General features: G+C 42.8%; 1 protein-coding gene across 2 annotated transcripts; it reads left to right on the forward strand.

Moving 5' to 3' along the window:
- The first annotated feature begins 1,177 nt into the window (after window positions 1-1,177).
- LOC118744199 (small subunit processome component 20 homolog) lies at window positions 1,178-18,627 on the forward strand. Of its 2 annotated transcripts, XM_036477038.1 has the most exons (6): window positions 1,178-1,263; window positions 1,332-3,891; window positions 3,959-6,937; window positions 15,404-17,247; window positions 17,321-18,040; window positions 18,098-18,627. In XM_036477038.1, the coding sequence occupies exons 1-6, from the start codon at window positions 1,219-1,221 to the stop codon at window positions 18,530-18,532; spliced, it is 8,583 nt and encodes a 2,860-aa protein (XP_036332931.1). In that variant the 5' UTR covers window positions 1,178-1,218; the 3' UTR covers window positions 18,533-18,627. The 2 variants fall into 2 exon arrangements, with proteins under 2 accessions (XP_036332931.1, XP_036332932.1); XM_036477039.1 differs by lacking the exon at window positions 18,098-18,627 and having other exon boundaries at window positions 15,404-17,255; window positions 17,321-17,461.
- Window positions 18,628-18,705: the final 78 nt, after the last annotated feature.

The raw sequence follows: 18,705 nt of genomic DNA on the forward strand, positions 1-18,705 counted from the left end.
CTCTAAAAAAGCAAGTAAAATTACTACTGAAAAGTATATTTTTTTCGACAAGAATCAGTATAAATATAGGTCTTTAAAATATACTCATAAATACACATATATAGAATGATTAAAATTGCAAAAATTTTCTAAGTAAAAATACATTTCCTTCTAATAATAAACATTACTATATTTTAAATATTTTATATGTAATTTTGATCTTTGCGACATATTTGGTATGTAAAAGTAAACAGGCAATATTTAATTTTATTACACTGCGTGCAAATTTGTACGCATTATAAGAGGAAACTGGTTACCCCTCTTAATATGCGCAAATAAACAAAATTTTTTTAGAGTGTATTTAAAGTCTTTTCAGTAAAATTCATACAAATTTCCTTAAATAAATCAAATTTAGTTTTTTTTAAGTGTATTTTAAACTACATTAAAATCTTCTTTCTTTTTAAATTAACAAATGAAAATATGTGATATGAAAGAGATTACTACAGAAAGAGTATAATTTATTTTATATATATGTATATTAAGATCTTGCTTACAGCATCGTTTTAAGCTAATTAAAACAATTGCGCTTATACCTATTTTGGTGAGATCTCTTCATATGTTCATTGCTTCGTTCACAAAAATTAAAATGCTTTGATTTCACGCTTAAGTAGCGATTTTTAATACATTTAAAAAACGTAATGCTTTCTATCATCTTTAATGAAAATAGATTTTTGAACGAAAAAAATTTTATATAATATATAAAATTTTGGCCTATTTAAAAAAGTGTCCATATTTATACTGATCGGAAAAAATAAGTATCCCGCAAAAATTCGTCTAAAAATGTATCCAATTGGATCTATTTAGATCCAAACGGCATCCCTGACCATGTCTTTCGTTCATGTTCTCCTGTTACTCTCACTTGAGAGAGTAAAATCGTAGTTTGACATTTCCACAGGTTTTGTTCGAAAAGTACTGGAACAAACTAATTGTTATACACAAGTAACTTTCTTATCACTGAACATGCGCTAGGTTGTCAACAAACTAGCACTGAACGTACGCGAACCGCAACATGTGCGTTGCATCTGTCAGAACTTATTTTTCGTTCACCAGCTTTTGGCCAGCTAGAAGATGAGTTAAGCTTTTTAATCTCTATTTTTCCACGCGAAATTGACGAGTTTTAAAATTAATTTTAAAGTATATAACTGTCGTATAAAGAACACGTGTACACCAAATCCAGGCATGGCTGAAATACTACAGAAAACTAAAAACAGCAACACCTTTCGGGTAAGCCTTTTTTGCCTCGCTTGCAGCTGTCCTCATGAATGATTTAACAAAACAATATTTATTTGTAGTTTAAATCTTTCGCCGATCGTGTGGGTGAGATTGATATACGTCGCCTGGCATTATACCGCATTGGCCATCAGAACGAAGAACTGCCTGAGGAAGAAAACGAGACCTATTTTCATCAAACATTGAAGAAATGGATGGTACTAAACTTAACAGACGAGTTTGGCCAATTCAGCCGGAGGTGCTTGAAGGTTGTAACTTTGCCACAATTAGTGCATCAGAAAGATTTTGTAATAGACTTGCTGCTGGAGCGTTTGTCCACAGCCACCAACTTAGCGCTGCAGCCATTATTGGAATTGCTGTATGTCTTGGCACGAGATTTACGCGAAGACTTCTACCCCTATTTTCAACGTGTACTCGATCGTCTAATTTGTCTACTGAACACACAAGACGCAGAACAGCTAGAATGGACTTTGGTCTGCTTGGCATATTTATTCAAGACGCTCAAACCCTATTTGAAAAAGAATATTGGTGTAATATTCCATGCCATTTTACCGCTTCTGGATGAGCAGCGCTACGAAGAGCATGTAACCAACTTTGCGGTGGAATGTTTTTCTTTTATTGCTCGAGATGTACGGGATTATCGTAAATTTCTTGACTTTGTGCTGCACACTGTTGCGCGCGAACAAGTGGACAGCATAGCAGGATGTGGACGTTTGCTTTTTGAAATTGTGCGCGGTGTGAAGGGACAATTTCACTCAGTGGCGGGCGATTTTCTACAGTTCATATTTGAATGTCTAGTGGATGAACAGCGCACAAAGGGAATTGATAAGCTACAGCTGCTATGTGAAATTGTGCAACAGTCTGTGCAGGAGTTACTCAACTTTATCTTGCCTCAAAATATGTCGTTGTATTGGAATAAGCTCTGTGATGTTGCGCAAAATACAATGTTAGCTGGTGTGGGTGCCTGTGGTCGTTTAGCGCATATATTGCCTCTGTTCATTATGGCTGCGCAGCATAAAAATGGGCGTCATTTATGCGAATTAGACGTTGTAGTGCCGACCATACTAAAAATGCTCGACTACTGCATGCAATCGCATTCCAGAGCGTATGCAGCAGAAACATTAAAATTGCTGATGCAGCTAGTTAGCAAAGTGTTATTGGCCAACAATGTTCATCTCACGCAACTGGACACGAGCAGACTGATGAAGAAGGCGCTAAGCGTGCAGCAACGCGATATTTATGCACAATTTGTGCTGCTTATCGCTGCGCATGCCCAGTTTGAGCTGCTGGTATTGCCATCGGTCGTTGCTAACTTTGAACAGCATTTTGATGAGGCGGCGTTTGAGTTAATGGCCCGTGTCGTATTGCTGAAACGGCCACTTGCAGGTAATGCATTCACTCTGGAATCGTGGCAGCCGTATATGCTGCACATTAAACAACAGCAGACGCTGGAAAAAATAAAACAAAAATTTACTGAAATTGATTTAAGTGGAGACACCTTGAATGGGAAGGAAAATTGCTTGCTCGAGCAAATACTGTTGCTAATTTTACTGCCACATGTTGTTGCGCTGGAGAAAGAGCCATTAGAAGTAAAGTTAAACACAGCCATGGGCCAAATTTTGGAAGATTTTAGTATACAAGACAATTTGTCATGTCAACTGACCATATTTTCGCTCTTGCTCGAGACACACATACATCTGAAATTCAAAAGCACTCCTGAATTTCTTCAACGCGCCGTACAAGTTTTGCTACCGCATGCGACAAGTAATCTTCAGGCCCTAGGCGCACTAGATCAGTTGCTAACAGTAACTGCGAAGCTTCCCTCCGAAGACGTTCTACATATATCGGAACTTTTAACGCCTTTACTTAGCTCCCATTCACATGACGTGCGGCTGCTCACTGCACACTGTCTACAAACACTTCATCGACAAACGAAAAACGCTCATCCCTACAAGATATTCTATCAAGCCGAATGCATTGAACCCAATGTGCATAATTACCGTGAGCAACTGTTATATCTGCAGCAGTTGGAGCCGGCTGGTGAACTCTATCGCGCCATGGACAAAGAGGAGTCACTGCGCGATGTATACAAACAGCATATATTACGCTTTTTACTTGGCATGTTGTATCACAACTTCAAATTTGTCTGGGAGCCAGTGCAAAAATTAATAGAATCGTACGCCTTGCTGATGAGCCTCGCCGATTTTTGGAACATTTACAAACAACAATTACAGCTCACAGCTGAACGCATTGATTACACGATTGCTGTGACAAAAGACTCCACAGCCACGGTTGAAAATGTAGCCTGCTGGCGCAGCGATGTTTTGAATGAGGTGCTGCCAGCGGCACAACCACCGAAACAGACGCAACAACAGTTGCTAAATTATCGCAACTTACTGTGGATGCGCCTGCCCCTATTTGGTCAAATGGCAACGCAGAAAAATCGTGATCTTGTGGGTCTGTTCCTGCAGTTCGTAAACGAAGAGTATCGTGCACGTCTCGAGCGTCGAGAACTAACTTGGGATTTGACGCAAACGGCAACAGGCCACGGACATGAACAGTTGGCCGAAGCCGGTGTTTTGGATAGTGATGACGAAGCAGATGAAGATATTAAGCAAAATGGTGTGTTGTCAGTTATTTTATATATTTTCTTTCGTAATTTAATTTCTTTCACACTATCTTTCCCCAGAACGACAACGTAAAATCGGCCATCGCAACAAGCAGCGTAAGGACCAGCAAGGTTTCATCGCCAAAAGCATTCTTCAGACACTACAGAGCAAACTTGGTGTTTTCGCTGCGCAACCAAATCCGCGCTCACTTTATCGCGAACCAGAATTGTACACCCTCTATATGGACCTCCTGGCCGGCCCCAATGCACAATTACAACGTGCCGCGTTGGACTGTGTTCTCAGATATAAATCTAAGTCTTTGACCCCACACAAAGAACACCTTTACGCGCTAGTCGATGAGGTAAAACTCAAGGATGAGCTGGTTAACTTCAAATTAGATGAAACAGTGAGCGCTGAGGAGCGGCCAGAACTTATGAAAATATTGCTACGCATACTGTATGGCAAAATGATCACAAAAGGTACACAGCGTGCGATGAGTGCACAATCGCGCAAGTCCATGATTCTCAGATTTTTAGGGCAGTGCACAACCGACGAGATTTTATGGTTCCTAGAGATGGCTTTTGGAAAATATTCCAATTATACTGCAGAGGATGCAACACTGGAGCAGATACCCGCACAAGTACAGTCTGATTTCGATTTGCATGCTGTTTGGTCGCCCAAAAAGCTACAAAGCATAGTCAATTTACTGGAGTTGATACGGAAGGAGTTCGGCGGTCTAATGAAGCGCGACTTCCATATTTACATGCTGAAATTGTTAACATTCGTGGGGAGTGCATGCAATGCGGTTTTGCTAATGCCTGCAGAGAAACTTGCACTTGTTCACCCTAAGATGAGTGTAGTTTACAAGAACGTGCGCAACAATGCGCTTCTAAGTTTGGTGAATTTCTTTGCGCACATCGAAGAGTTTGACTGGGAAGCGTCCCAGGTGCGCTGCTTAAGCGAAGTATACGTCTGGCCTGCTATCGAAAAGCTGCCAAACGAATCAATACATACGCCCACACCATTGCTGCGCCTGTTGTTGCAGTGGGGAGAGAAGCCGCAGCACTTCGATTACTTAGCACAGCGTCGCACAAATGGCGCTGAGCAGGCGCAGGGGTCGCCGACTATTTTCCATTACGTCGTGACACTGTTGTTGAATGAAAAAGCGAAGACAGCCGTACGCCGTCCAATAATGGCGCTTGTGGAGCGTCTTTTAGCATCCGCGGCGTCAGACAACACATTTGGAGAAAGCGCTGGCATTAGCGGTCTACACATCGTTAAACCCTACATTCCGGAGTTATTAAAGCGCTTGCGCATGAACTTTAGCACACGCGCCGCCAAAAAAGCAATTGATAAGCGGGATCTCAATATACTGTCGCTGCTGACCGCGCACGTGGAGGACGCGGATACATGCGATAGTTTGCTGCAACTGCTGCTGCCCATACTCATTGCGAAATCACAGCGAAACGCCAATGAGGAAGTTGTAACACAAGTTATAACCACTCTCGCGAACCTCATCAAACAACTGAATACGCCAGAGATGTATTTGCGGAAGTTAGCGCCCCTCTTCGAGCAGACGCAAGAGGTGAACGCGCGCAAACTTCTCTGCCAGCTTGTTACCGACATCGCGCGCAAGCGTCATAAACAGGCCATGCAGTCCAAAGATGAAGCGCTAACCGAGTTAGCGACGCGGCTGCAGCGTACCGCACGCCTGACTTGCATGCTAAATGCCTGGGACAAACGCTGGGTAGAACAGCCCGACTACGACAAGCGGCTGGCTGCACTCAAAGAAATTGCGCAGCTCTTGGATGCTGAATGCAATGGCGTCGACCTGGAGCTGAGCGTACTCGTCATATACAACTGTGTCTACTTTATCAAATACGACAAGGATATGGGCTTGCGCGACAATGCCAGCGAACACTTGCGCTTGCTATTGCCACGCCTCGCACTGCGTTTCGCAGCCGCCGCTGATGACAAGCCAAACTTGGATTACTTAGTTGGCGATGTGACTATCAATTTACTCCGGCGTTTACTGCGTGACAAGAACGACAATGTACGCTACGAGGGTATTCGCTTGTTGGGCGAAATGGCGCGTCAAGCGCCCAGCACACATCCCATACTGCAAGACTTAGCGCCACTCGGTGATCCGAAGGATGCTGAGGTTGATTTCTTCGAGAATCTTACGCATCTGCAAACTCATCGCCATGGACGGGCTTTGCTGAGATTCTGCGCGCATGCTCAAACGATCAAGCTCCGTCCCTACACGCGCACGCTCACCGAGTTTATATTGCCCTTGGCCACGCGCTACTTGCTGCAGGAGAAACACGCTAGCAAACATACACTAATAGATGCCGCCATCGAAACGGTGGGCGTTGTATGTCAACTGCTGCCATGGCAGCAATATCATGCGCTTTTGCGCTACTATCTCACCAAGTTGCGGAGTACACAGGAATATCAGCGCCAATGCGTGCGTATTGTGGTTCACATTCTCGATGCCTTCCATTTCGATTTAACACAAGCTCAAGCTGATGCGCAAGCCTTGCAACAGTTGCGAAATAAGCTTATTGGCGAAGGGCTGAACGAGGAAGTGGAAGAGGAAGGGAAAAAAGTAGAGAAAGCAGTTAAGAACGAATCGGTAGGAAAGGCGTCTGACGGCGACGAGGAGGATTGCGATGGAGATGAGAAGGAAGAAGATGACAATGAGGACGAAAGCGTGGAAGCCGAGCTAGCTGCTGAGCTGGCCGCCGTTGACGTAGAATCTGCGCCAACGCGCATAGACTCACAATCATCTGCGCCCGCCCCTTGTGTACTCAGTACAGCACTTTTGTTGCCAGCTGGAGCTGCCAAACGCGTTATGCTAACCATTACCACCATACTCATACCCACGCTTAATCGTGCTATCACAGAGCAGAGCTCCTATGATAATAAGCACAAACTGAATCGCAAGCGTTTTAGTGCTGAGCGCGAGGAGGAGGAGATATTGCGCGTGCCTATTGCACTAGCGCTTGTCAAACTGATGCAAAAGCTTCCCAAGGAGCTGATGAATACTAGCTTGCCAGGTAAGTTAGCATTTTCTTAAGCATTTCTTTTTATGTAATATTATATTATTAATGATAGTTACATCCGGGCACAACTCACCCGGCCACCGCGTTTTTTTCCAAGCAATACAAGAAATGAAATGAACGGCATCAGTCATGTGTAGCCCTGGGTAATAGCCAAGGTGTATTTAACAAGGTGGTGTTGGGGCGACAGCTGAGTTCTTCGCCGTGGAAAGCATTACGTCAAAATGATGTGTTTGTTGTAACTTATACCAACGACAGTACGGATGCCTGCGTATAATTTGTTAGTGTAATTTTTTACTTATATACGGCTAACACCACCTTGTTAAATACACCTTGGTAGTAGCGCAATTTTTATGGCGCTAGCTCGATAACGCCGGTACCTCTTGTGGTGTCAGCGCAACAGCGCAGTGTACTGATTTGAACACGGCGCCATCTGAGTGTCACCACAGTACCCATCGTCAAGCAGTGTCATACATAATACAGGGGTGTCATGTCTATTATTTCTTAAATGTTCGGCTCAGAGCGACGCTTGTACTGCCAACCGAATTTGATTGCTAGGAATGTAATATTCGACACACGATATTCTCATCATTTTTGAGTTAAAGGTTTAAATTTGCCAAGATACCAAGACAGGTAGTATCAGTAGAGCATCTGATTTGATTTTCTTTTAATTATTTGGTCTCGAAAATGTCAAATATTTTTAATTTCTTACAAAAATTCAAAATTGTTAAAATCTATTTGCATGTGGAACCTTTTTCCTTACAAAACAAGTGAATAGCAGCTTTTGGAACGTTCGCCCAACTCAGCAGCACAAATGCTGATTACTGGGCCTTGCAAAGGATGGATCAATGCTTCGAGAAGCAAACGAAATTCCTAAGAAAGAAAGTTGCTACAATTTTTTTTTCAATTTCAGTTTTTTTTATTTTTTTTTGTACTTTACGTGGCACGCTTTGATTTCGAAGAAAAAAATCAGAACAGTTTTTGACACTTTCGAGACCAGAAGCAACAACGAAATACACGCAAATGTTGTTTTTGCTCTAATGCTACTACCTGTTTGATATGCCTTTCAAGATACTAAATTTCTGGCGATGTCACCACTCAAAAGCAAAAATAAAGTACGTGTCATTTTTCAAATCATTAAGGCGAATTGTGTATGCGCCTCATGTATTTCTTGGTGTTAATGGCGCTAGCGCTTTTCATATATTAGTGTTGGCGCGGTAACTCCGGCTACGGTGTTGACGCAATTGCGCCGCACAGCGCGCTAGTTATGTGTGCTCGCAAGTCTTATATGTGTTTATTTATTTATTTATTTATTTAGTCTACAGAAAAATGTTTTCTTACAGACAGTTGAGATAAAAAGATTTAGAATATTTAAGTATGTGTGATACATTACACAGTGAAATAATTATAAATATTAACTTGTAAAGATAACAATGATATTCAATAGCAATTTGGGTAGCTGGCGAGGCCTTGTCTCCAGTCTACTTTTGTGTGCGGCGGGCGGAAAGACCTAGTTTCGGCTCCGCCCTGTTTACAGGCCGTTGATCATGGTCGGAAAGGCCGAGCTTCCGATCCATGTTCCCGTAGTCGTTACTTTGTAAGTGAGGCAGGCGGAAAGTCCTAGTTTCCGCTCCACGCTATAGACGAACTGTTGGGCGAGGTCGGAAAGGCCGAGTTTCCGATCCCTGCTCCTATTGTCCTACGCGGTCGCGGAAATATACGAAGCCGTTACAATTGTACTAAGCAGTCATAGATATTGTGTAATTTTTCGTTCACGGTTGCAGATATTAGTTTATTTAGTTAACTTGTTGAGCAATGTTTTCTTTATTACAAAAAGCGATTCAGATATGTCGATGCAATCATAATGCTTGTTAAAATCTTGGCATAAACACCGAAAAGCATCATGCATTTCAAAGTTTGATTTACAAATACTCAACACAATAGGTTTAAAATGTCTCGTGGGTCTTGTAGGAATACAAAAATTTATCTCACTCAGTAAAAAGGGACTACTGACCATCCCGTTCATTAATTTAATTAAAAAAAGAACACCAAGCATCTCTCTACGACTCTGAAGCGTCGGCAAATCTATAAGCTTCAGGCGATCCTTGTAGGGTGGGAGATTTTTAGACGAGTCCCAACATAAATTTTTGAGGGCAAATAACAGGAACTGTTTCTGCACTGATTCGAGCCTGTCACTATGAATTTGATAGCTAGGATTCCATACTATAGATGCATACTCCAAAATCGGTCTAACTAGAGAGGTAAAGAGAACTTTAGTGACATAAGGATCGTTGAACTCCTTGGCCCAGCGCTTAAGAAAAGCCAACAATCCTCTAGCCCTAATCACGCAGGAGTTTATGTGAGACTTGAATTCTAGTTTCGGATCCATAGTTACACCTAGGTCAATGAAATTGGTCACTTGCTCAACATTGTGGTCAGATATCATATACGAATTTGGATAGAACGATTTTCTAGAGAAGGTCATGAATTTACACTTTTTCAAATTTAGTGACATGGAATTTGCTTCACACCATTCGAAAATGCAGGTTAGGTCAGCTTGCAAATGCTCCCTATCTTCTGCAGTACTAATGTACTTAAAGAGCTTAACATCATCAGCGTACATTAAGCATTTCGAGTAATTCAACACCTTAGGAAGGTCATTTATAAATAAAATAAACAAGACGGGACCAATATGGCTGCCCTGAGGTACGCCGGATGTGACATGTATTGGCCGGGAGGTACAATTTTTAAAAATTACTCTTTGTTTCCTATCCACTAAGTAAGAAGAAAGCCAGCTGAGAAGAATAGGAGGGAAGCCAATTCGATCAAGTTTATATATAAGGGTTGAATGAGATACCTTGTCAAATGCCTTGCTGAAATCAGTGTAAATCACGTCCGTTCGAAGATTGTTTTTAAACCCATTAGACACATAAGTAGTGAATTCAAGAAGATTGGATACAGTTGATTTACCTTTGCAAAAACCGTGTTGCGATAGATCAATAGCAGAAGTAATAGAGTGAGATAGTTCTTCCGTAACGATTGCCTCAAAAACTTTAGCAATAGCACAAAGCTTCGCAATTCCTCTATAGTTTACGATGTTAGTCCTACTTCCATTTTTATAAAGTGGCAAGATAAACGAATCCTTCCAGGAAGATGGGAAGACACCCTGTTTTAGGGAAGCATTAAAAATATTTGCCAGAGGCTTATACAAATACTCTGCACAACTTTTAAGAACACTTGTGGGTATACCGTCTGGGCCAGCTGTATATGAAATTTTCAAACAATTCAAATGAATGAGGACGTCCGCAGCAGATATCGATGGAATTCGGATACAATCAAATGATGGCAGATCGAATGGGTAGCTAGATAGATTCGAATTCAGTTGGGAAGATGTAGAACTGGCAGAGTAGTTTGACTCGAAGAAACCAGCAAACATATCGGCAATAATATTTTCGTCACTGGAAACTAAGTCATTTAACTTCAATGTTGAGGGATAACCGTTAGTCTTACGCTTTGTGTTCACAAATGCGTAAAACGATTTGGGATTAGAAACTATATTGAGTCGAACCCTGTTAATATAATTATTGTAACACTTTTTGTTCAATACATTGTATTTATGCCTAAGAATGGAGTACGCGGAGTAGTGAGAAGACAAGCCAGATTTTTTAAAAAGCTTAAATGCTTTGGATTTTTGATTTTTTAAGCGTTTCAATTCGCCAGTAAACCACTGAGCGTTAGACGTTACGTTAGCTTCCTTAACAAGAGGAATGATTTTACTGAAAATGTGGCGTAAGGAATTGCTAAAATGTAAGGCACTATCTTCAGCATTCCCATCATACTGGGGCCAAGTTATCTTCGATATCTCTAACCTAAGTTTATTATAATCTGCTGTTTTAAATGAGTAACGCTCCGCTCTTGATTTTTTACTGATAAAGCAACATGAGTTGCGTGAATTTATCAAGGACAATTCTAGTGGTGGGTGGTGAGAATCAACAGGGGTAATCAAAGCATAGCTAGGGGCTATTGTGACGTTGGAAACATCGTCCACAAAAACTAAATCCAGACATTTACCTAAGTTATTACTAACAGAGTTGATCTGGTAAAGACTAAGATCTGACAGATCGTTCAAAAATTGATTGAAGAGATCACGAGAGGAATTTGGTACTAGAATACCATCTATTAGATCCCAAGAAACACCCGCAAGATTGAAGTCACCCAGGACAATAACAGTATCGGAGGGCTTCACCATGGCATGTAGAGAGAGCAGTAAGGAGGAGTGTTTTAAATAAACAGAAAGGCTCGAGTTAGGTGGTATATAAGCAGCAACAAGATAAACGCTAATAGAATGATATCTTATTCGAACGCAGAGGAATTCAACTTCATCGGTGTCAGTGAACTCAATTTCTTCAGAAGAAAGGTCAGTCTGGACAGCGATTAAGACGCCTCCACCTTTTTTATTTAAACGGTCGTTTCGAAACACTTCATACTTAGGACACAAAATTTCCGAGTTGAACACATTCGGCTTGAGCCAGGTTTCAGTAAACACCAGTACTTTGAAGTCAAAATCATAGGACTGCAAGTGTAACCTTGATAGCTTTGTGTTCAAACCTCTCACATTTTGGTAGTAAATGCTAATGGTGAGGTTACTTATTAGTTTTTTGATGCCGAGGTGGAAAGCGGAAGTTGAGCCAAATTTTGCCCTTGCGGTCTAGATCTAAATTCAAATTCGCGAATGAAGGCACCGCTTGGCCAAAAAGATGGGCTCATTACTCTATCAAAGCAGTCTTCGGATATGTCTATTTTAAAAGAAGAAATGCTTCTTTCATACGAGAATCTGAACTTGCGTACATGCAACTCATTTGCTATCAGCCTGGAAGTTAAATACCCCTTCACATCATCGACAGTGGTATCTTTTGAAAACCTAGATATAAAGACCGATTTTTTGGAAGGGACAACGATTAAATCCCTCGGGACGGGGTTAACGCAATCGGAAACGGTTTCAGATGTGGTAGGGGGGTTGCGGAACAGCTGTCAACTTTTTGGAAGGAGCAACGATGGCTTCGGATGTGGTAGGGGGTTGAGATGTAGTTGTGGAGTTTTTGGAAGGAGCAACGACTACTTGCATTGGAACGGTGTTGACGCAATCGGAGATGGCTTCAGATGTGGTGGAGGGTTGAGATGAAGCTGTTGAACAGGAATTTAGTGAGGCTCCAGTAGAAGAAGGACGTGGTTGGGGAGATTCAGTCCGCCGAGGAATCGGTGTGTTAAAGCTTATGAGTTCTTTGTTCATAGCTGGAGTCAAAAGTGGGCGGTTCTGCGGAAGATCCAGGTCCACAGTGATGGGATTCAACACAATATTTTCCACGCCTCTCCTACGTCTCTTAAGACCTTTTCCAGGAGAAGGAGAGGAGGAGGAAGTATCTAATAATTTAAATTCTTTGAATTCATCCTCATACTTCTTGAACTTCTCGTTGAGCAGTTTTAGCTCTTTGCTTATCTCCGAAAATCCATTTCTAGCGGTTCTAAATAGTTTACAGAGATCCACAACAGTTTTTTTACACTTTGGACATGACCAGCGAAGTCCATTGTCTCCAATAATCATATCCAGAACTCTCCCATTAATACCAGCACACTTTAAATGAGACAGTTCATCGCAAAGCCAGCACGCCACAAAACGGTCCGAACCGGCTTTTACATTACATTTTTCGAACAGACAGGACATTTTTAGCGAATTTTATTAAAAAAGAATAAAAATAGCGAAATTAGGAATGTATTGTACGAAAACGTTTCAAGCTCACAGTAATTGGCAGTTTAATAGCTAGTGGTCTTATTTAGTGAAGTTCAATGGTTAGAAACCGTGCTGAACTTAACAGTTTTAAAGCCACTGAGTTAACAAAATCAGCTGTCACCAAGAAAGCGACTGTCGATGATAAACAAAGGTGTGTGTAAAGCGCGAAAGAAAGCAAAATGAACAAACAAATGCGATATTCCTTACACTCTCACGCAAAAGCAACAATAATGCACCAAAACAGGCAAATATGCACGAAGGCCGACTAAATAAAACTTTTCAATCAACGCACTTTATGACTAAATCAAGTCAATTTATTGGAATTTGGCTTCAGTAAACTTTTTACGGTGTGAATAACACAAATTAGAACTGCTTAGCACTTTGTAAACGAGTTAAACTTTGGAAATTCTTTCAAGCGAAAGTTTAAGTGACCGCACAGTACGAACGTTGCCAGATTGACGTCTTTGGGCGAGTGATAGGCGTCTTAAGTGTTTTGGCTATGCTACCCTGCTTCCGTTGAACTATAGGTTAGTATTCATCTAACCTCCTTCCTGCTAGAGGCAATGGAAAAATTTATCGAACATGAAATCAGGAACAACTCTCTGAAACAGGCACCTTTGCATCCTGACCAACATGCATACAGACTGGGTAGGTCCACGGACACTGCACTGTATGACCTGTCTACGGAAGTACAATGCGCCCTCGAGTTTGGGGAAACAATACTCTTTGCCTTCATCGATATAGAGGCGTATTTTGATAACACCTTTCGGATAGCTGAAACCGACATCGGAAACAGCGTGGTACAGCTACAAACGACAAAAGGTTGCCCGCAGGGAGGAGTGTTATCCCCTCTCCTGTAGAACTTAGTTGTAGACGAACTCCTACAGTTTTTCACTGATATCGATAGAGGAAAGTTCGTGAGTACTATATGATATAGTTAAAACCTGGCAAGAGGCTGGGTCTAAACATCAACCTCTCCAAAATAGTTATTTTCCCCTTTTCGAGAAGAGGAATACTTCCAGGTATGAGGACCGTTACTTTGAATGGGGTCGCCACCGAAGTTAAGTATCTAGGCTTTACACTGGATTCCGAACTTCTGTGGAATGCGTATGTCAACGCGATCACTTCCAAAGATACGAGGAAACTAATGGTGTGCAAATGTTTGGTAGGCAAGACTTGGGGCTGCAGTCCCAAGATCCTGAGATGGATGTATACCATGATAGTCACATATGGGGCGGTCACTTGGGACTCCAGAATCATCCTATCCACGGTAAGGCAATCCTTTAGAACAGATAGAAAAGCGAACGCTACTATACTTCACAAGAGCAGGCTTTGGCAAAAGTAAAACCTGGAAGGAACCGCTTTGTTCCCCAGAGATGATAAGCCCAAATAATAGACTTTGAGAGGAAATTCAAGGCTGAGCTTTGCAACAAGGCAACTTAGAGCACCTCTTTTTTGGAGAAACATAGAAGCTGGCTCGCTGCAATGGTATACAGACGGCTCCAAAACTCCACACGGCTGTGGAACAGGTATTTACGGACCAACGCTGAAGCTCTCGGTGCCCATGGGAGCATACCCAAGTATAGTATTTCGGGCGGAGCTCTATGGCATTGATCAACCTTAGAAGGAATTACGGTAGTGAGAAAAGTGAGGCCCTTTCATAATTTGAGGTTCAAATCTTCCTTGGTTCTTGAGTGCATTGATGGGCTGAATGTCCTGGCGGAGCACATGATATCCAACTAATTTGAGTACCTGGTCACATAGGACCTAAGGGTAACAACGAAGCATACCGTCCAGCTAGAACAGCGGCCCCCCGCATTTCCTATAAGGCATGAGCCATTCCTTGCAAGCGGACCTAGCACAATCAATGTAGAGCTCAGAAAGGAGAGGAACAGACTCAGAGAACAATACTTGCATAACACCGTAGGTCTACGCCAGGCTAAATGCCTACTGGGAGGCTACAACCATGACAAGGTACAGACCAATGTAGACTAAGGGGTCTCCTGCACAAGCTAGGGTTCAGGTCGAACGACCTATGTCGTTTCTGTGAATCGATCGTGGAGACTCCTTTACACCTGCTTCGCGTGTGCAAGGCGGTTGCAAGGAGACGAGAGAGGTACCTTGAGTAAATTCGGGCCAAGTGTGGAATTCATACAATCGCTGACCCCTGCAAATCTTTTCAAATTTCTGGGATCTCTAGGGTTATATGAGGTACTATGAATGGTTGAAGTTGCAATAAATCTCTTGGTCGCAGTGCATACCTCTATATCAATATATCTAGTAGTGATTTGGTCACTTTCTCTACCGCTTAAGGACTTACAACGTTAATCTGATCGCACAAATAAATATTTGCAGAGTTTTTTTTTGCCTTGTTTATGAAAGGTACTCACCTCCATGATTAGAGGAGAAATGCCAATGCTATGGTTATGGGAATAACGAAGAGATTGCTCCTGCAAAATGGGTGGCCAGACGGATTTTTTTCAATTTTCTCCTTGCTAGTATAGCTTGTATTCGCGATTGGCCTATGAAGGCCCCATCCACACCATAGTGCCGATCACGGTCCGCTTTCGCTCCGGCAAAATACTATTATTAAGTCAGCAATAGCCCCTACAGTTTAATGCTCTGTGTGTGTGGTGTCAATTTCATCATTTGATTATGAATTTATTTTCTTCCAGGCGTTTTCATGAAAGTATGCACCTTTTTGCGTTCGCCCTTGAAGTCCGTGCGCATGCTTACGCGTGACATTCTCAAGAAAATTATGCTCACTCTTGGTGCCAGCTACCTTTCAATGCTAATGGATCATCTGCAATCGCTGCTAACACGCGGCTTCCAAGTTCATGTGCTCGCTGTCACCGTACATGGTGTATTGGATGCTCTGCGTGAGAAATTCCAGCCTGCCGATGTGGAGAGCTGTCTGCACAACTTGCTCGATGTAGCTTTAAATGACATTTTCGGTGATATTAATGCTGAGAAGGAAATCGACAAGTTAACAGCACACACGCCGGAAGCAAAACCAAGCGCCAAAAGCTACCTCGTATTGCACATCCTGGCGCGCAATATTCAAGACACTTGCTTGCTTGATCTACTTATGCCATTCAAGGAGCACCTAACGCGCTCGCACTCGCGCAAAGTTACGCTGAAAATACAGGACTGCTTTGCTAAGATCGTCAGCGGTTTGGCGGAGAATGCGCACATCTCGCGCGAGAGTTTGTTGATCTTCATTTACGGCACTGTTTCGGAGAGCATCACTGATCTGTTGCCAGGAACGAAAAAGCGTTCTCTCACTGAACAGGAGAAGGAGTATATGCGTCGCGCACGCCCCGACTGCTTCATCATACAGCCGCCGCCGCGCTTTCGTTCCGGTGCCATCAACAAGCGTGTGCAATCTAACGCGCAAGCCAATGCGCATGTTCTCATAGAGTTCGGCCTGGAACTGCTGCAAATCGTGTTGAAGCGCAAGAAGCTGCTAGAGGTGGACTATCAGCCATTCTTGAATCCATTGCTGCCGCTGTTGCGCGATGCGCTGAAGAGCACGCATGTACGCGTGGTGACCTTTGCGCTGAAATGCTTTGCTGCCATATGGAATGATGCTTACGAGTTACCGGCACTACAACAACAATATCTGTGCGACGTGGTGGAGCGTATGTTTGAAATATTGAAGAATATTTCGACTTTCGGCGCTATAAAGCAAGACGAAAACTTGCAGCTGGTGAAATCTTCTTACAAAGCTATTGTGGCTTTATTGCGTAAATGCACCGCCTACGAGCTGTCACCGGAGCAACTCCAGCAACTGGTGCTGTATGTAGAACAAAACTTGTTTGAAGGCGAACATCAGGCGTTATCATTTTCGTTGCTTAAAGCGCTAATTGGCAGGCACGTTGAGGCTGAGTCGTTGCACCAAATAATGAAGCGCATTGGCGACTTGTCGGTCGTTTCGCAGTCCGACTTTGTACGCGACGAGGCGCGCAGCATACTTGTCGTCTACATCATGGAATATCCGCTGAAGAAGCGTGTCGATCAGATTGTGAAATTCTTCACAGTACAGTTGCGCTATTCGCTGCCTTCGGGACGCCAATCAGTTATTAAATTTCTCCATACATTAATCAAGAAATTCCCGCTGAAGATGCTATCAAAGCGGGCGGAGTTCCTTTACATTTCACTTGGGCCACGTTTGGTCAACGATGATGATCCTGGCTGCCGCAAAGCAATCGCCGAATGCATTGAGCTGTTGATCATGCGTTTGGAAAAGGTCGATCGACAGCGCTTATTCGACATGACACTTCTATTCTTTGAACCGGGCAACAATCCATCTGTGGTGGAAATGGCAGCATCGCTGTGCTCACGCTTTCTAAACGCTGAAAAACAATCGTTTGCCCCGCGGCTCAAGCTGGTGCTTCCAACAATTGTTGCGCGACTCACTCTAAATAATCCGAGTGCGCCTGGAAGGTTTGTGCGCGCACCTACAGCGCTGGGATACGACGTGGATGAGGAGAAGCTCAAGAAGCGCAGAAAGTACCATGTAAGAAAGTAATTTAATAACCCGTTAATCATTAGCTTAACCGACCTAAAATGTAACATTCTCTCTTGTACAGCAACACCCGAATGACCATGGTGGCAAGAAATTTGACGAAATAATTCTCACAGAGGAGGAAGTAGCCAAAACGGCTGAGGAACGCCAGCGCGCCATCGATCATGAAATCATTCAAATTCAATATTGTCTATTAAAAATGTTAGACTATTGCTCTGCGGAGTTACTGAGTGGCAACAATAGCGAACTCAGCCATGTAATCGATGAGCTGGCTTATGAATCACAGAAACTGCTTGCGCATGAGCACGCATGGGTGCGTTGCAACGCAGCAAAGATTATTGCACTAATTTTGGCCAACTATGACTATACGCGTGTTGGCGCGCAACTAGCTAAGGAGCAACAGGCATCGGCGGCTTACACAAACGGCAATAGCAACGACGCAAATGTGCCGAACTTCGATTTTATTTATACCAATCCCACTTACGATATCAAATCATTGGTGTTGGATTTGTGCGCGCAAGTCGTGCCGGGCGAAACGCAACAAAATATGATAGATGAAATTGTTAAGATCTTTCTTTTTATAGGAAATATATTGCGTGACGTGCCTTTTAGTGTTAAGCAGGAGAAAAAGGAGGATGATGCAGCGGAGCAAACGGAGAACGCTGACACGAAACAGATACTAGAAAAAGAGACGGGTACAAAAATTAATTTGTACTGGCTAGTACGGAATATACGCTTTCTGATTAACCGGGAGGTGACGAAGACCCCCCATGCCACCGCAGTGGTAAGTGTGTACAAAGAGTCAAATTTAGAATCTAATTTTCCACTTTGTACCTTACAGCGCTCTGCACTTTTCACGCTCATCGAGGGGCTAATCACACTGCTGAGTGTTGAAACGCTGGAAAGATTGGCTCCTCTACTACTCGGTTCGCTGGTTCGCGAGATGTCTGAAGAGGATCAAAATATTGACACTGATTTGCGTCAGCAAGCTCTGCGCGTAGGCAGCCGCTTGCGCAAACGTATTGGAGCTGATGTTTACGACAAATTGCGCACACATGTCCAAACAAATCTGATGCGCAGGCGCGCTGAACGCAAAAAATTGCTCGCCCAAGAGAAGATACACGATCCACTGCGTGCAGCGAAACGAAAGGCTGCTACACAAGAGCGTAAAAAATCGGCAAAGCGTTTAAAGGCGGATTTGATGCGCGGTAAAGTGGCGGACACGAAGCAGAAGCTGAAAAAGCGCAAGCGCAAATCAGAGGAAGAATTACTCTAATGTTAAGTTAAATGGAAAAGTTTTTGTTAACAATAAGCCTAATTGAAAATATTTGTAATGCGAAATTATAAAAAAAAACCTAATAAAGTACCTAGAAATAATCATATTTTCTCACTGCTGGATACTGCAGCAGGCTAAACTCCTACCTGAGTAGAATAAACGTAAGTAGATGT

The sequence above is a fragment of the Rhagoletis pomonella genome, unplaced genomic scaffold, assembly GCF_013731165.1.
Source record: "Rhagoletis pomonella isolate Grant_MI unplaced genomic scaffold, Rhpom_1.0 Rhpom_scaffold_00008, whole genome shotgun sequence".
NCBI classification, from domain to species: domain Eukaryota; kingdom Metazoa; phylum Arthropoda; class Insecta; order Diptera; family Tephritidae; genus Rhagoletis; species Rhagoletis pomonella.

Bases quoted from the DNA above. Each gene is read 5' to 3' on its own strand.
- LOC118744199 (XM_036477038.1), top strand. From the start codon at position 1,219: ATGGCTGAAATACTACAGAAAACTAAAAACAGCAACACCTTTCGG. The intron at 3,892-3,958 runs GTGTGTTGTCAG...ATCTTTCCCCAG, and splicing joins TGAAGATATTAAGCAAAATG to AACGACAACGTAAAATCGGC. The intron at 17,248-17,320 runs GTAAGAAAGTAA...TCTCTTGTACAG, and splicing joins AGAAGCGCAGAAAGTACCAT to CAACACCCGAATGACCATGG.